The sequence below is a fragment of the Etheostoma spectabile genome, chromosome 12, assembly GCF_008692095.1.
Source record: "Etheostoma spectabile isolate EspeVRDwgs_2016 chromosome 12, UIUC_Espe_1.0, whole genome shotgun sequence".
In the NCBI taxonomy this organism is placed as follows: Eukaryota; Metazoa; Chordata; class Actinopteri; order Perciformes; family Percidae; genus Etheostoma; species Etheostoma spectabile.
The window spans coordinates 12,817,026-12,836,130 of NC_045744.1; the positions used below are offsets into that span (position 1 = coordinate 12,817,026).

The 19,105-nt window shown below is 39.6% G+C and overlaps 1 protein-coding gene and 1 long non-coding RNA gene across 2 annotated transcripts in view; both read right to left on the reverse strand.

Annotated features, from left to right (window-relative positions):
- Positions 1-19,105, reverse strand: part of LOC116698725 (uncharacterized) — a 350,926-nt gene that overhangs the window by 165,410 nt on the left and 166,411 nt on the right. The window lies entirely within an intron of this gene.
- The window catches only part of insra (insulin receptor a), a 53,584-nt gene that overhangs the window by 9,560 nt on the left and 24,919 nt on the right, over positions 1-19,105 (reverse strand). The window contains 11 exon segments of the mRNA XM_032530805.1: positions 69-208; positions 381-673; positions 1,203-1,401; positions 2,450-2,617; positions 6,067-6,320; positions 6,739-6,865; positions 7,366-7,580; positions 7,918-7,927; positions 7,930-8,061; positions 8,721-8,860; positions 11,837-12,173. Coding sequence (XP_032386696.1) covers positions 69-208; positions 381-673; positions 1,203-1,401; positions 2,450-2,617; positions 6,067-6,320; positions 6,739-6,865; positions 7,366-7,580; positions 7,918-7,927; positions 7,930-8,061; positions 8,721-8,860; positions 11,837-12,173 — 2,015 coding nt within the window.

Here is a 19,105-nt window from a genome sequence, read left to right on the forward strand (position 1 = left end):
CTAATGTACCCACGGACCCAACAATAGTGTGTGTGTACGTGTGTGTGTGTGTGTGTGTGTGTCTTCACCTCTGTGTCTCCCAGCCTCTTGTAGTTGACCTCGTACAGGATGATCATACCATTTGGGGACACCGGCTCCTGCCACGTGACGTGCACTGCATTTTCTGTAACCTCGTATCTGATGGGACCCTCGATGTCATCAGCTTTGTCTGCGGAGAACAAAGTCACATGGTTTTATGAATCATATTTCTATTAAAACTCAGGCTTGTTTTGCGTAAATAAGTAGGATGTAGGGGCATCCAGCTGGCCAAATGGTCTCATACCCATGTGTAATTAACCCCAAGGTTCATTATGCTCTGGAATTGTCCTTTAACTCCATACCTTCAGGCATTGTGCGGGCGCTGACATAGGCTGCCATGCTGCAGCGGGCCGGGTCGGTCAGGTGGTTGCAGGCGTGGACCTCAATCTGGTAGCTGGTGAAGTGGCGCAGGCCGGATATGACAGTGGACTCCTTGGCGTTGGCGTTGGCGTGGACGGTAACCACCGTCTTTGTGCTTTCAAAGGTTTCCTCGTCCTCTGGGATTCCTGTGCCCTGGGGAGGGCTAGGGGCAGTGGCGAAGAAAGATTGTGTTCGGTTGGCGATGCCCATCACAGAGCGTCGCTCTCTTGAGCGTCTAAACAAGGAAAGGTAAGTTTTAAGTTTTAAAAACAGCATTAGACATTCAGAGGACAGAAGTAAATATTAAAAGAAAAAGAAAAAACTATAAAAGACTTAGACTAATGGAGATTGCAGGGAGTATTAGTCGGAGCCACAATGATTAAAAAAGGGTTAAACTGCCAGTATTCTCTGAGAACTACTTTTCAGATACAGTAAGTTTCTGAAACTAAGTTTTAGCTGAGTCCCTGGTACTCCAGTAACACTTAAATACAACATTATAAAAGTATTTGGTAACATTATTAGAAACTGTCCAAAGTGCAAGCATGATACAAATACCAAACAAAAGACGGTGCACGAGAGATTTCCTTATTTGTGTAGGAAGCTAAACTGAAAGCAATGTTGAACTGGATCAAGTTTGACAACATGTAGACAAAGAAAAGAAATGCCTTTCTGATTTATTCCAACTTGACGCAAACCGAAAGTTAAGTAAACAGTTTTCTTACATTTAATTCTGAAAAAGACAACTCTGTTGTCAGTTGTCTTACTTGATCTCAAAGACTTCATTGTGGAGATAATTCTCAAAGGTTTTGCGGTACTCTGAGTCTTCTTTCTCCTTCTTGAGCTCCTTGTCGGTTTTGGGGCAGGCGCAGCATCGTGTGCCCGAGCCTTGCTCCTCCGTCTGGTTCCATTTGTGCTCCTCGTCACTGTCAACCTGAGTGGGTACTCGTGACGGCAACTTCATCCCTAGTAAAATGGAGTTAAATATGGCAACCACAGAGAAAATAAAGACACACAGTCAGACAGAATGGAATGACGGTTCTAACAAAAACATCACTCAGGTTTATGCAAAAGTATCCAAGTACACACACACCCTGGAGGGGCATGGATATCATTGGTATCCCCTGGTCTTCACCTTCTCTACTCTCTATTGGAGATAAATTACAAGTGACACAAGCTCCCTGCAGACTCCCATCTCTCCAGATGTGTGGGAGTTATGGGAGTGTAAAAGAGGAACGTTTGGGCTCTGTTTTGTGCTGACATGGAACGGCACTGATGGCAGGGCCTCTACGTAGATCAGGCTGCACAAGGAATAACCCAACCAAGATAAATTTCTGAACTTCGCCTAAGCGTGAGTCGGAGTGAGAGGAAGAATCCTGATGTCCCAGTGCCAGGTTTCACATAGATTAAGCGACATAATACAACGCAAACAAACGATTCACTTTAACTGCACTTGATTTTCTTGCTCGGTGGGTACAGATTAGCATTCGGTTGAATTCACAAGGGGTCACTATGCTTAAAATGTTCTCAAAGTAAAAACACATGCTGCAATGGCTTTCTTGCTGTACTTTTCTGTCCATCCTGCTGAGAGTAAGACACCATGCACAGTGTGTTTTAGACATATTTCTGTTGTCATTTGGACATTTTTACTCCAGTTTTAGGGATTTTAATGTTTTCATTTAATTAAAAATATGACTCTGGGTTTAGATAATTCTGCCAGGGCTTCTACAACTAATGAAAAATGAAAAAAGGGGATAATGTGGATCAATATTTGGAAAATCTAAAATAAAATCTTAATATGATTACCCATCAAGTGGATTCAGATCAGAGTCATCACAGAGTTTCCTGGGAGCAGACAGGAGCAACTTGAAGAAGCCAAGAGCTTTTTGAGAAGAGCTCTTCTGCCAATGTAAAGATGGCAAAAGACATTCTCTCTCTCTCGCTCTCAGACACACAAAACCACAAACCCAGAAGCAGACACAACAACAGGACAACAATAAACAATGTGGCTCACCCTTTTGACAGTAGTCAAACTTGTAAAGCTCGCTGGCTTCAGGCTGGCGCTGGCAGAAGACCAGGTAGTGAGTGATGTTGCCGTTGGGGTCGTTGGGAGGTTTCCAAATGAGGATGATCTCGGAGGAAGAGTTGGACGAGGAAATGGGGTCCATTGGGACTGAGGGTTCTGGGGAGACATCACACAAATACAGAGGTTTAACAAGTAATAAGGGCCTCTTAAAGCATACTTTTGTTTGTTTATCCATAAAGCCCTGTATTTGTCCCTGAAGGCCAGCTGGTTGCTTAACAGTGACAACAAAAACATAAAAGCACAAATATCTTAAAAATACAAAGTACAAATAAGTGAGAAACAAGATACACACATTAAAACAAAGGTTACATTATGAATGCATCCACTCTGGTGTCTAATGTCAGCGGAGACACTTAAATGACTTGCAATACACTGAACGGGCAGGAGTGTAAACTGCAGCCTGAAATGTTGACAAGATAATATTCAGTAATAAAAAGGTCTTTGGTCAATTTGATAAAAAAAAAAGCCAGTATACCAAACCATGAGCTGTTTGTACAGCTAAGTAAGAATTTAACATGTACTTCAACTGATCACAATACTCCAGTTGAGTAAAAAAAAAAAAAAGAGATGTAATGTAAAAGGGATGTTCATTATTACAAAAACCTTTAGTCCTGAAACACAAAAACATCTAAAGATCTAGACCTTGAAGAACCCTGATATATTTTTGTCACACTTAGCTAATTTCTACAAATGATTTATTGGGAATTAGATAGCAGAGGAGAGTGCCCTTTCATTCTAATTTGCATTTAATGTTACAGTATAACTTAAGAAACACACTTACTGGCAGGGTGTTGGCTATGTGGCCAACAGCTGCATGCTCTGGGAATTTTCTGTGTTTTTTTTTTATTACAATGCTTAATATATGTGTTTTTCTCTTGTACATCTGAGTGATTAAAATGGAGTTCTGCATGTCCATATTTTGTTTGTTTGCATTTTTTAGTAGTAGTAGTTTCCGCACACTGGTTAGTGCAGAAGAGAGCCTTGTTTTGTTTGTTGTAATATAACATTTTTTTCTTTATTGGTGTTTGTCTTTATTTCAGTTTTAATTTAATCGTGTTTTCCAGTGTGGCTTTGGTAGTTTTAGTTAAGCTGTGGTTTAGATTTAGTTTCAGTTCTGGTTTTCGGTAGTTTTGGCAGGTGTGGTATTTTGAATTTTTGAAAACGTGGCTGTGAGAAAAGACATTTCAAATAATACTTAGTATATATAAATATACTGTACATATACATATATAAAATATAAGAATTCAATCTAACATTCACCTAGAATGTTTTTTCTTACCCTTATTTTAGATTGATCAATTTAGAATTGCCTGAATTGATTTTTTACATCAGTTGTAACTTGTCGACAATGTTTCTGCAACAATGTTACATTCTGTATACATATGTAACAGGAAAATGTATTTTCAAGTTGCAAAAGAAACTTGACTTATATTTTTCTTTTATTAATGAACACAGATTAGCAGCAGTAACACAGGAGGCATAATAAACATGAGTCACTGTGTGATATGCAAACGCAAGATTGGGGTGCCAAGTACTAGTTGTTGGTGAGAATTAAATGCAGTTACAAATGGTTTTGCAGCTACATAATCATTGATTTCTATCCTATTATACACTTAATATGCTTTGTGATCTCTGATTTGCATCAAATGTGGGCTTCTGATAAAGTGCATCTTTTGTGCTGCGAGTACAAAAAGAGGTTACCACATGTGGCAGGAACACTAACTGGCATCACTGTACATCTGACTGTCTGGTGAGCAGTCTTTTGAGTTTATGTTTGAATCAGAGGTGTGGGAGGCTAAAAAAAAGACAATTGACATCTTAAAAGTCTCCTGGATTATACATCATTGAACAAAGTGTTGACAATTGTACTTCATAAGAAAAGTGTGTGTGAAGGAGAACAACTGGGAGGAAGGTGTGTTGGGATTTAAAGACTTAACCCTAAGGGGACACAAAAACACGAGATTCATCGTCACAGTGCAATTGTGTTATCTGCTTTTCATGACGGTGCAACACACTGGTCCAACCACATTGTCCAGTAACATCTTATTTGTAATGACAGCGTTGCCCTTCTGATGAGGTATGCTGGTTAGACATGACACAGACCAGGAACCCGGAGCAGTTGCTAGACGGACAGAAAACAACCCTCCCTTGACACGACTGAGTGACTGAGTGATGCGTCTCTGCTGGAGGCCTGTTTCGTGTGAGCGAGGGATGCCATGTTTGATGCGGTTTATCAGGAAGGAAGAGCACATTGTGTTAAAGGAAGCCGGTTAGACAGGTCATAATGACTGCGACAAACTCAAACTGCACACGATGAACACTGTGGGTGGCAAAGTACAATTAAGTACTGGGGAAGAGATTTATGATTGCCGTGTGTCAGACTGATGCAGACACCTTGCACGCAGTAGCACACTGTTGGTTAGTGGCACCCCCGGCAGATCATGCAATCTGTCTTCCTCTTCTATTTTGGCAGCTGCCAGACTGACACACGAGTCCACTAGTCAATGATAGTAACACCACAACAAATGTGTATTTAAGACAATCCTAAAAATACTTTAATTCTAGCACAGGAGAAGAAATAGATCTCTTCCTCTGCAGGAATTTCACAAGCCGTAACCTGGAGTTTCTAATAACCTCAACTTTTACTAACCTTTAAGGTTTGGTTTGGGGTTCAACCTTGGGTTTCCAATGTTTGGAACATTTTTCATGAATGTCAATAAAAAAAACAATGCTTCAGATAGCTGTTTTGTTTATACTTGCAAAAGGATACAGTGGGGAGAACAAGTATTTCATACCGTACACTGCTGATTTTGCAGGTTTTTCTACTTACAAAGCATTTAGAGGTCTGTAATTTTTATCATAGATACACTTCAACTGTGAGGACGGAATCTAAAACAAAAATCCAGAAAGTCACATTAAATGACTTTTCAAATATTACTTTGCATTTTGTTGCATGACATAAGTATTTGATACATCAGAAAAGCAGTTTTTTACACTCCTTTTATAACTGACACAGCACTGTGGAGATAGGTCTGACAATACGAGAATACACTATGTTAAACTCTCTGCAAACAGACCAATCCGGAAATGAATTCTTCTTTGCTGCTTCAAAACAATAGCTGCCAGTACAACATTTTGTGTAGGCTACTGTTAGAGGGTCAAAGTAGAATTCATTTCCAGTTTGGCCTGTTAATGAGCTAGCAAAGCGCTAACATTAGCAAATGGCTGTTTTCCCAGTAAAACTACTAAAGTATAGTAGTTGATTTTCTTTGAAACTAAGATGGATTCATCTCGCCAATTCCGATACCACCATTTTAGGCAGTATTGGAGGTTTTTCCCAATACTGGTATTGGTATTAAAACAACTCAACATTCAATATCTCTGCAAATACTTGTAACTAAGATTTAGTGCCACCTCCTGAGAAGTGATGAAATTTAGGTTCAGGAACTTACAGTGCAGTGGAAATTAAAGCAGAACCAGTGATAATAGCTACACATTAAGTTACAGGTTGTACAGTGAACAATACAAATCTCAATCAGTCTTACTGGTGGCGTTGGTGCGAACATAGATGATCTCGCTCTTGGCTCCGTGGACCTGGTGCTCGTCAGAGGCTGAGAGCTGGGTTTTCACCATAATGGCATACTGCGTCCAGGGCTTCAGCGGCAGGATGAGATGACCTGGTTCTAACTGCTCTTTGTCCCCCTCTGTGGCTCGACGAGGAGGGTCCACATCAGCAATAACCCAGCTGTTGGAGCCGCAGGCGTCCTGCCCGTCAAACTCGGTTACATTCTGAAAAGGTCTGTTGTTGGGGAAAACAACAACGGTATTCAAAAGAAACAAGTGTTATATGTAGGCCTAAATTGTATTACAGTTGAGAAAGGATACTGAGTTTTAGTTTGATGTTTTGATTTACAGCAATTTATCCTTGTATTTATCTGACCAGTCAGCAAAGAAAAAACATCAATAAGGTCAGAGAGACCCTCAAAATGATGCTGGTTCAAAGGGAGGATATTTTCCTGATTGCAGTACTTTGTAAAGCTCCACTTTTTTTTTTAATTATTCTTTTAAAAAAAAAGTGGCAGACCTACAAAGACTATACATATTATGCATATGTCTATACATCGCTTTCTTATCTATTTAAGCAGGTGAAAACAATATTTGTCTAGCAGAGATCAAAGTCTGATTGTTAATGATGGCTGAAGAGTTACTTTACTTACGCTTCTTTGTAGAGCACCATGAAGCCCAGCAGGTCTCTGAAGTCTGGAGGCCAGAAGGGTTCCCACTTGATCATTATTTTATCGCTCATGGTTCGAATCTGGGTAAACTTCAACACATGGTTCTCACCTTAGAACACAGAAGACATTAATCAATTAAAAGCAATAAAAAGCAGGAAAAGCTCAAAGTAAAGCGAGAAATGATGTACGTTGTTCCATCTATATTATAGAGAGATAACAGTCACTCTATTTCGTGCCTCTTTAGGCTAATAAAGAAAACATATCAAAAACATATGTAAGAGAGATTATCCCATTGTCTTAATCGATATACAAGTTCAGTGAACTCCTTCATGCACCCTGTCTCTTACCTTGAATCAAACATGTAGTTTATGACGGAAAGGTCAAAAACACCTATGTCACTGCGTTACAATGTTAACAGTTATTGGTGCTTTGCTTTGCTCTTTTGGTTGGTCCTACAGTATGCCGGAAGACGTTTGCAAACAGAAGGACAGGAAATGGCCATCATAACAATGACTATGCTTGCATCTGTAACAGGGCAGACTCTGGTGTTTTCTGTTGCCATAGTAACTCTTGCAACAACAGACATGTCTTCAGAGCAGAGGTTCTTACATGAGGCCTGGTCTCCGTTGGTCTTGGAGGCGATGTCATTCTTGACTTGCCGCTCTTTGGTCCCAGTCACTTCCTCCATCTTGCGGATCTCAGACATGCAGAGTTTGGAGTTGTAGTGGAAAAACATGCGTCCCTGCAGGATGGTCAGCTTGTGTTTGGACCAATCCCAGAGCTGCCGCAGGTTCTGGTTGTCCAGGGCATAGAATGAGTAATTCCTGGAAAAGAACACACAAGATTGCATGAAACATATTATCATGAAACATCTCACATTTAGCTGAGGATATTATTAAAAAGTAACAACAGAAAAGTATTTCAGCACGGTAAGCCAACAATTTGCATCGTATGCCTATTCTTTGCCTTTTCTACTGTAAGTGTAGCCCATTGTGCTTGTCTGACTGAAGCCTCATATATGATTTGGGAACATTTAATCAAAAACAGTTACCACATAAAGACATTTTGAAAAGGTCAGTCCTTCCCGCTTTTAACTCATAATTACAGGAGGAGGCTCAGACATGGCGAGGATGAGATGAGGCTCAGAGGATGGAGTCCTACCCGATTTCCTGTTCTCTCCACGAATAACACGGAGCTTGCGGAAAAAAGAGAGGGATACGAGGGCGTAGGAACGTCGCACTGTCAGGTAGCCAGTGATCTCCTCCAGCTGGCCCAGACTGGCCTCCAGTTCAGCTGCTATGTTGTCTACAGAAAACCAAAAGACAATAGCCTTGAAATGACTTCTGATTCAACAGCATGCTTATTACAAAAGCTCCCAGGCAGCTGCTCTTTGGCAACAAACAGTTCACGGCGTCACAGTTTTCTTTTATTGAAAAATATTATTAATACATTTCCCCTATTTAGGCTGTGCTGACAAAAAAATGTAATTAACAAGAGGGGGTCCCACAACTTTAATATTTTTATTTTTTTATTTTTTATATTTTAAATAGGGATTGACGGATTTTTTTGTGCAGGACCGGCACATAAATCATGACAAGAGGCTGTAACGTAACATTTGCCATCAACAAAATCGCATCTCCCTCCCAGTCTGTCTCTTTTACACCATCACAATGTTTATTTCTTACTAACATGGTTTTATCTCCAAATGAATGTTAAGACGTCTCAACAGAAATATTACTGGCGTTAGCTAAACAAGTTAGTTCATAGACAAACAAGGTACCGGTAAGTGATAGAGGTCAAGATTTATGGAGGCATGTGAAATTTAGCAATTAGCATTGCCTCCTGACAATAATAGGAAACAATATTGAGAGAGCTGGCTGGTTATCCCTCCTGAGTATTATTAAATATCATTAACAGTTTGATGGTTGGTTAAATATTAATAAAAAAAACCCACAGACACTCACTTCCTCCCCGCAGGTTGATGACCAGGCTCCCGTTGAGAACTGTGCAGCCTCTCAAAGCCTGGGCAGCAGTGACTGAGTCCACTGTTTTTAAACCCATACATACCTTGGGACACAGCCCTGCACATGGAGTGCAGTTGAGCCTATAGAAGAAAAGGAAAAAAAACCAGGATTAGAAACAAATTTCAAGAAAACGTGTGCATGATAACAATGTGTGTGGGTATTACAAATTACATTACACTTGAAGATGTATTTGAATTTGTCATGTGACAAATAGTAAATAGTCTTATTTGTAGTAATTTTCCACCTTTTTTAGGATTCTTCAACACAGAAATACTAGGACCTTAAAACTCATCCATGTTGCTTTTAAGATAGAGTCAGCGGCACCATTAGTTTTTTTGCTTACTTTGGTTGCAAGGTCTTTTGTGAAACTTTTTAACTAACTTTGAAGCTAAAGTATAGTGCACAACTATTTTATTTGAATGAAAGTCCGTTACATTCAAGCCATTGCCAAATGAGTTGATACGAAGCTAATTAAGCTTATCGGCTCCACAAAATTCTTTGTATTTGTCATTGTTATGTTTACAAAATGGAGAGCACTTAGAGAGGACAACATCAACGTTTAGCTTTGGAGACAAAGAGGACTGCTGCAACAGGTGATGGCATGGCCGAAAACCCTGAAGAAGCGTACACAAAATGTTTTAGACAGTGATTGTACTGCTAAGAAAAGACCTTACGTTCAGCAGAAGAGCAATAAACAATGACAGCTAAACAATAATCTGTAATATGCTAAAACGCTGCGTAGAGCTGAGAACTACAGCTTGCTGATCTCGGGTGAAGTCTCTCTATATTTATGTTTTCACAAACAAATGGTGATGTGATCTCTACCAAAAAACGGAATATAACTACCTTAAATAAGTCCTTAGCCACACTGTACGCATAGCAAAACACAAAAAATTAAGCTTTATATTAATTATTTTGTTTTGAATTAACTGAAAATAAGATGCCCCCAACCCTTCACCTTGACAACAGAGTTTAACAACCTGGCTTATATAATGTTTTTTATTATTAGTCTCTTCTCATAACAGATATATGGCCATGGGTTTGTGTGTCAACGATATTAACTTATTTCCTGAAAAAACGTCTGTACAATCCCCATACTGACAGCGCATTCCCACATCATTGGCTCATAGCTCACCTGATCTATCTTCACCTTTTCCCCTCTCTAGTGCTACATCTGCACAGCCTATAGACTCATAATCCTTATCCACAAAGCACTTTCATTTCCACAGCTTAGCTCAATGTCAGGGACGGGCGAGAGATGTCAAAGAGAAGACATGGGCCATAAGGGAACAGAAAGGGAGTCAAAGTCAAAAGGCTAAGAAATTAACATGCCAAAGTTCACCACAGGTCAACAGCAGTCTAAAGGTTTGGATGAGATTGTTGTTCACCTGGCAGGAAGTGCTCAAATCTGCACACCAAGAGGCTCCTTGTCATGAAACTTGTTAAAGCATAATTCCAAATAATTCCAAACATTTGCAGCCAGCCAGGGGGAGTTGAGGCCTAGCACCCCGGGGTACTGATAGTCTGTCCTGAATGCCTCTCTGACTCCACTGGTGTTTAACTGGCAACCACACACACGCACACGCACACGCACACACGCTCACACGCACCAGCTTGTAAATTACAGATGTAGTGAAAAGGGAAAAAAAACATCTTGTCTATGTCTATAGCTCGCAAACTGCAATGCAAACACCAGAAGTTGGTAAACGACCATCAATTTTGTGCAGCATATGAGCCAAAGAAATGTTGGATGGAAACAGAGTAAAAATCAAAAATTTAAATGTGCCAGGCTTCCTACTGCGCTGCACCACTTTGACCTAGCTGTCTGTGGTCACGTCACGGTCACGGTCACGCACGCACGCACGCACGCACGCACGCACTGTTCTTATTTTACTGCTAAATGACAACCACTTTGTATGATTGTATGTTCTTAGAAAAACTATTATAGACATTATAGATATTATGTTGTGCATTTCTGTTTATTCTTCCTACCTTTTGTATACACCAATCAAATTATTACTGCATAATTGCACACATCACTCATGGAGGCGTCCCCACAAAAGCTGCCGTTGCTTAAGTTGATTTTGTTTAGCTTTTTTCCTCTTCAAAAAATTTTACCGCTTGATACTGAGAAGGAATTTATAGGAATATATAGAATAATTGTATCCTTTTGTCATTCTTTTGGGGGGGGGGGGCTGGAGGTAGGGTAGGGGAAACAGAAACATGAATGGTGTTCACCACAAATACTCTGGACAACGTCTGCACTAACATCAAAGACTTGTACTAGTGTTGGTTTATTCGAGACTGGTTTAAATGAGCAAATCTTTTGAGTGAACAACTGAAAAGTGTTTTTTTATAAAACAATCTGTTAATTTCTCAGTTCAGTTGAGAATTCAGTGGTTCTCAGTGAGGCTCATTGGGACAGCTTTCCTCTCCATCCATGACATTTATTTAACACTGCACAAACAGGGACTCCAAGATCATAAGGGACCTCTCCCACTGACTTTTCACCCTGCTGCCGTCTGGAACATCCGGGCAAGATCCTCCAGATTCAGCAACAGCTTCTTATGTAGTTCTCTTATTGCACTTCATGTTTGTTATTTTTGCAATATATGTTTTACCTTGTCTTGTTCTGTACCTGTTTTTCTACATTGTTGTAAGCACCTTATCTTCATTTGTTCATTCTTTTGTTTTGCACTGGGACCAGAAAAACACAATTTCATTCCACTACGTACTTTACTTCACTGTAAGTATAGACTGATGAAGTCTCTTTTATCTTTTCTTATAATGGCTAGAAGTCTTTTTAATTATAATCAGCTTGTAGTAAGCAAAAACGTGTTTGTAACTTGAGGCACCGTTTTTGTTTTCAGCAACGAGACAGAATTAGATGGAATTTGTAGGAAAAATAAAACACTTATAATCAACAAGTTACCTCTGTAAAGGCCCAGGATTAAATATTGACGTGTGTTTGCATGCAGAATATTAAGACAGCTTCACAGATCACACATTGTTCTGTCCTTCAAAAGCCCATCAGACCAGCATGAGTGTCCACTTACGCGGAGGAGTTGATGGTCGTGTAGCCGGAGGGACACTCAGGGATGCAGGCGCCGTTGTGTATGACATACTCGTGGCAGTCGGGGTTCTTGCTGCGCTCCTTCTCCCGCTTGCATCTGTTGTGGAGATCCTGGCAGAAGGCGAAGGAGACGCAGCGCCAGCCTTTGAAGGTGAAGTGATTTTTAGGGCAGCGCTCAACACAGCTGTCCTCGTGCTGGAGGCCGCGGCAGGCCACGCAGTGGCTGGATGAGTGGGGCTTCAGGCAGCCACCCAGGCACTGGTCGTGGCAGCACTGGTCGTCCTTGGTGCAGGCTCGATGTTTACAATGAACAGGACACACTGCCAGTGGGAGGGGGACAACAAAGATAGTGAAGTAACGGTGAGACAAGTTAAAGAAAAGATATTGAGTATTAAGAACTGAATGTGAGCTACAGGAAGAGAGACAGGAAACAGTAGTGCATCAGCTTTCAAAACACCTACATAGTATTTCAGTTCCCAAAGTGACACAGGTGATTTTAATCGCCAATGACAATACAGTATTCTGATACGGTCAGATCAGTGGGAGTTAAATTCCTCCTCACTGCACTTACCAGCGGCCCAGAAGACCATCTGTCATTGGCCAACAAGCATGTTGAATAAAAACAGTGGGGATCAAACACTAGTTCACAATAGACAGACACTTATCCTGGAGGCTTGGTGAAAGTGAGACAGAGGGGGATAAAATGACATTTGAAGCATTCAGTATTTGTGAGACACGTGCAAGACGTCATTGCTTGGTTTCTTTTTTGTTCTTTTAGAGTAGTGCTGGGTGATATGACAATATATATAATCAAAATTATATTAAAATCATATATTTTTCTATATTTATATATAGCAACGTTTTTCATTATTTTCCGTCTTTAACCCTCTATTGCATGAATTATTTTTTAAACATGGTAAAAATGTCTTGATGTGTTTTTATTACTCAAGGATACTTAAATAATGCAATTGCAAAAAAAAATTTAAAAATAAATTGAAGGGGGGGTAGTTGGTAATTTGTTGCCATATGGCAACAACGCGCATTCGTGGAAAGTGCCAAAAAATCCATTATTTCTTTAAAAACATGCTTTTATTGAAATAATTACCAAACAAATTCAACTTATATGTGTCAACATGTATAGCCCAATGTGTTTACAGTCAAATTAGTTTAGTTTTAATTGTAGTTTTTGATCATTATTAATAATAACACTGTTAAAAGTCTGTCATATACACCTGAAAGAAGACACACGGATACAATGTACTTGATTAGGGGCAAAATAATTACAACACACTGACTAAACTTACAATTACTGAACTATATGGCCACTGGAAACATATTTCTGATACATAATCTTCCTTTAGGAACTCCTTATTTAAACCAGATGGGTATATTGACTATAAATGTCAGTGGACCAACAGGTAATTTGAGTGCGCCAACATGATTTCCTTTGGAAAAACTCATTTTCATTGGTGAGCAATACATTTAAATTAGTGTGTAATTAATAATTTAGAAAATATATTAATTACAAAATGGCTGGAATAACATAATATAAATACATTTTATGTTTTCTTTGAAAATACTATAAATAATTGCAAACATAGTGTTAGAGTAGCCTAAAGTCATAGTAATTCAATTGAGCCAATTAGGCAAAATGTCCACATTTCACGTCAATATTTGCATAATGTTGCCATATGGCAACAAATTCATTTGAGCCTTTTACAGAAAAAATACAACATTTTAACTGGTTTAAATGATGAAAAATTAAAGTTTACTTATTCCAGATAACAGTTGAATTTTTTTTTTTCAAAGAAATGCTTCTAAAATTGAGAAAAACAACGACATTTTGGCTGATCCTGGGGCGTGATCTTTAGTGTGGCACATGTCTGGAAAAGGGGGGGGGGACAGGACTGTGTGGGTATGTGAAGTCATCAAATGAGTACAACTTCAAAATAAAAGACCTATTTACACAATTAAACAAAAAAAAATGCATTTTACATGGTTTATTGTGAAAAACACTAAGAAAAAGAATTTGTTGCCATATGGCAACAACATGCAATAGAGGGTTAAAAAATAAATTATTAATGGTTTAATCAGAAAAATAACTAATTATCTACTGATAATGAAACTATTCCTTAGTTGATGCCCTGCTGGTGCCGTTGTTGTACAACAGTGTCAGCAATTTACAATATCCAAAAAAATCTCACATCATCACTACAATGACAAAAAAATCCATGCATCGCTAAGCCCAAATTAAAAGTAAACAAACAAAACTAATAAACAAGCCTCATTTGAGCAGTATGACCTACACAAGCAGAAGAAATAAACACTGATAGAAAGATACAGACATAATGTGTCCTGACAGTCACACAAACAAACACACACTGAAGATCAGTGATGATTTTGGGGGTGTAAACAGGACAGAGAGAAGTCTGTAGATTGGCTGTTTGTGCATACGTCTGCATGTGTGTGCTTGTAAATCAGCCCGTTACATAACATTTAGACTCTCAGGACTGGCAAGTGTGTGTATGTAAGTATGTGCACTAAAGTTTGTGTGTGTGTGTGTGTGTGTGTGTGTGTGTGTGTGTGTGTGTGTGTGTGTATAAGGATGGATGGAGGCTTCTCTGAGGTAAATACAGCTGACTGACCTGCATGCTAAGATTATCATGTCACATTAAGACTGTTCAGCAGGGGAGATAATGAGTCGGGGGCTGTTTACAGGTTAGACCATAATCTTGTGAGTGTGTGTGTGTCTTTTACAGGTTTGAACTAATATTCAGCCACATAAACCAACCACAAGTGAAATTTGAGTGCTGTCCTTCCCATTACAGGAAATCAATCTCAATAGTGTGATCTTCTTTGCTAGCTTTCTATTTTTGAGCCTGTGTACAAAACTGCTTAGTGTAATTAGTGTCATGAGGTCAGCTCTTACACGAACAAATGAACACAGACCTCCCTGTCCTCTTACATTCACAGAGGTAAGGTCTTTAAGTTCATGACGAACGTGTGAAAGGAGCGGCAGCAGCAACATGAGAATGGCAGTGTGAGGGGAGGAGAAGGTAAAGAGGGCATGTTGCTAGAAAAACAAATGATATAACCACCTTTTATCTACGCCAGCCTGCTAGTCTAAATAATCTACTCTCCAATGGGATTTACAAAGACCACTGATGATGACTTCCACGCTGAAAAACAAAAAGGTCCCCTTGATATATTTCCTTCTGTCTCTAAAGTTTGTTTCAAAAGCTGCCCTTTAACTTTTCCTCAAATGTATGTACACACACACACATATACACAATAGATTTTCTGTCTGCTCACACTAAGTCCTGATCCTCTAGCAGGGCTCCATGTCGGAGCACAGGCCCAGCTGCAGATCCACCCTCAGCCTTAGCCAATGTGTTGGCTAGCTGTAGAAGCTAGCCATTCAAATGGCCTCTACCATCTCCAAGGAAGACATGCGCACCAGTTTAACCCTTTGTGTCCATCACTTGTTTCCTCCCAGGCAGTCAGACAGCAACAATAGGAGGTATTAAAAAAACAACAAGGCACACAAGCACCACATAGACTGGAGCTGCTGTACTCTTTCTCCTCACTACTATGAATCAGCTTCTTTTCTACTGACATTAAGCACAAGTAGGTTCTTAAATTTGTCATGCAACTAAATCTAGTCGGAATAAAGAACACAGCGTTCCGGAAAAATATTTATATTCAGTCCTTGATGAGAGTAATCTGGTACATTCAGTAGTAAATGGGTTTAAACTCGTGCTGAGACAATCATGCTTTGTCAGTATAGTGCTGAACAGCTCGGTGCCTCAGGTCATCCTCATGAGCATCGTGTCTCATCATGTCCACAACTCATTAGCAATTCTTACAGACTTCAACGGCCCAAGACAGAGATGCTCTCAAGTCTCTGAGTTTGAGTCCAAGTCAGGTCTCTTGTGGTTATAATGAGTGTTGAATCACTTGCTGCGTTCCATCCAGGCTGCTCAGAACACTGCAGAGCTATATATAAGAATTCCAGGCATGTCATATGTTATTCTGACTATTTTATATATTATCACACAGTATCAGCTTTGATTAGTTGTTTGGTAGCCTATAGTCATAGTAAGTCATAATAAGTATAATCAGTGTCAACAGGCTATAGCGATATGAGAAAAATAAACCAGGAATGCTTTACTTTTAGATTAAAAACTGTATTTTGCTTTAAAACATGAACATACAGTACAGACCAAATACTGTGGTACTTAGGGTATTGGTAAAATATTGCTAAAATAATAACTAACCTATTTTTCCTTACAGAGCACAACTATGTAATGTGCTCTGTGTTTACAACTAATGAGTCTATAAACTACTGTAAGTCAACATATCCCCCAGACTCTCAAACCCAGTGTTACGTCAATTAAATAAAACTGTAACATGTATTATTATATCAATTAACCTGTGTGGCCTGGTTGGCCCCAATGGAGCCGGCACACATATACTTAGACCTCTGCGTCGAGGCATAAACCTCTAAGGTTCGAGTCCAACCTGTGGCGATTTCCTGCATTTCTTCTCTCTCTCACCTAACTGTCCTGTCCATCAACGGTGGAAAAGCTCAAAAAATAAGCTTAAAAAAAAATATTAAAAAATAAACCTGTAGCCAACGTAAATAAATTATGTGGTGGTACGATTACGTAACGTTAAATCCCTGGAAAGTTTGGCAAACAAGCATTCATCTAGCGAACGACAGAGTTTATTTCCGTAGGTCGAAGCAAAAGCAAGAAGCAAGCTGACGTAAGATGTCCAATTCTGAGCTAAACATGTTCGCTAACCTCAGGAGCGCATTTCAGGTGCCAGCTGCTGGTACAAGTCGACATCCCTCACTGTGGCCGGTGCTGCGCTGAGATGCGTTTCGTACTATGTAGTTAGATTATAGGTTACGCACGGGAGAGGAATAATATTCCGCTCATCAGACGTTTACAAAAAATTAAGATAGTTTGCACATAAAGTCCGAGTCGAGGCTGAAGTCTTTTGAGGATGAGTCTCAAGTCAAGTCTGAAGTCACTGTGTGCAACTTAAGTGCAACTTGAGTCAGTCTCAAACTCGAGTCCCCATCTCTGGCCCAGAAGCAACTGAAAAATGTTCATCCATATTGAAATATATGTTTAAACAACTGATGCATCCTTCTACAAACTGACTGATTGGTTAACTCAAATTCAGTTAAAAGTTTATATTCTTAAAATTGTAAAATATTCCAGACACTTTGTCTGTCCAGACACCAATATATATATATATATATATATATATATATATATATATATATATATACATATATATATATACATATATATATACATATATATACATCTACTATATACACACACACACACACACAGTGCCTTGCGAAAGTATTCGGCCCCCTTGAACTTTTCAACCTTTTGACACATTTCAGGCTTCAAACATAAAGATATAAAAATTTTATTTTTTGTGAAGAATCACCAACAAGTGGGACACAATTGTGAAGTGGAACAAAATCTATTGGATATTTTAAACTTTTTTAGCAAATAAAAAACTGAAAAGTGGTGCGTGCAAAATGATTGGGCCCCCTTGCGTTAATACTTTGTAGAGCCACCTTTTGCTGCGATTACCGCTGCAAGTCGCTTGGGGTATGTCTCTATCAGTTTTGCACATCGAGTGACTGAAATTTTTGCCCACTCTTTTATGCAAATCAGCTCGAGCTCAGTGAGGTTGGAAGGAGAGCGTTTGTGAACAGCAGTTTTCAGTTCTTTCCAAAGATTCTCGATTGGATTCAGGTCTGGACTTTGACTTGGCCATTCTAACATCTGGATACGTTTATTTGTGAACCATTCCTTTGTAGATTTTGCTGTATGTTTGGGATCATTGTCTTGTTGGTAGATAAATCTCCGTCCCAGTTTCAGGTCTTTTGCAGACTCCAACAGGTTTTCATCCAGAATGGTCCTGTATTTGGCTGCATCCATCTACCCTGTCCCTGCTGAAGAAAAGCAGGCCCAAACCATGATGCTGCCACCACCATGTTTGACAGTGGGGATGGTGTGTTGAGGGTGATGAGCTGTGTTGCTTTTACGCCAAACATATCGTTTTGCATTGTGGCCAAAAAGTTTGATTTTGGTTTCATCTGACCAGAGCACCTTCTTCCACATGTTTGGTGTGTCTCCCAGGTGGCTTGTGGCAAACTTTAAACAAGACTTTTTATGGATATCTTTGAGAAATGGCTTTCTTCTTGCCACTCTTCCATGAAGGCCAGATTTGTGCAGTGTACGACTGATTGTTGTCCTATGGACAGACTCTCCCACCTCAGCTGGAGTTCTCTGCAGTTCATCCAGAGTGATCATGGGCCTCTTGGCTGCATCTCTGATCAGTCTTCTCCTTGTCTGAGCTGAAAGTTTACAGGGACGGCCAGGTCTTGGTAGATTTGCAGTGGTCTGATACTCCTTCCATTTCAAAATGATCGCTTGCACAGTGCTCCTTGGGATGTTTAAAGCTTGGGAAATCTTTTTGTATCCTAATCTGGCTTTAAACTTCTCCACAACAGTATTACGGACCTGCCTGGTGTGTTCCTTGGTCTTCATGATGCTCTCTGCGCTTTCAACAGAACCCTGAGACTATCACAGAGCAGGTGCATTTATACAGAGACTTGATCACACACAGGTGGATTCTATTTATCACCATCAGTCATTTAGGACAACATTGGATCATTCAGAGATCCTCGCTGAACTTCAGGAGTGAGTTTGCTGCACTGAAAGTAAAGGGGCCGAATAATTTTGCACGCACCACTTTTCAGTTTTTTATTTGCTAAAAAAGTTTAAAATATCCAATAGATTTAGTTCCACTTCACAATTGTGTCCCACTTGTTGGTGATTCTTCACAAAAAAAAAAAAAAAAATGCCTGAAATGTGTCAAAAGGTTGAAAAGTTCAAGGGGGCCGAATACTTTCGCAAGGCACTGTATATATATATAGTGAGGCAACCCCAAGCCTTCTTTGATCTCCCAGAGCGAGAAGGACGCTGAGGAGACTGGAAGTTTGACATTCTTTCCTTAAAACATGCAAATCTCTAAATACGAGCCAAGTTTCTTTATTATCATTTTGAACCTTTAATATAGCACCGTTTTTGAAGAGCAGAGGTCTTTTCTCAGTGTGTCAATTAGTTATGCTCAGCTTGGGTTTGCTCTTGTCAGCCTTGCCACAACTTATCTTCCGTTTGGCCAGCGTAAAATCACCTGACAACAATAAATCAAT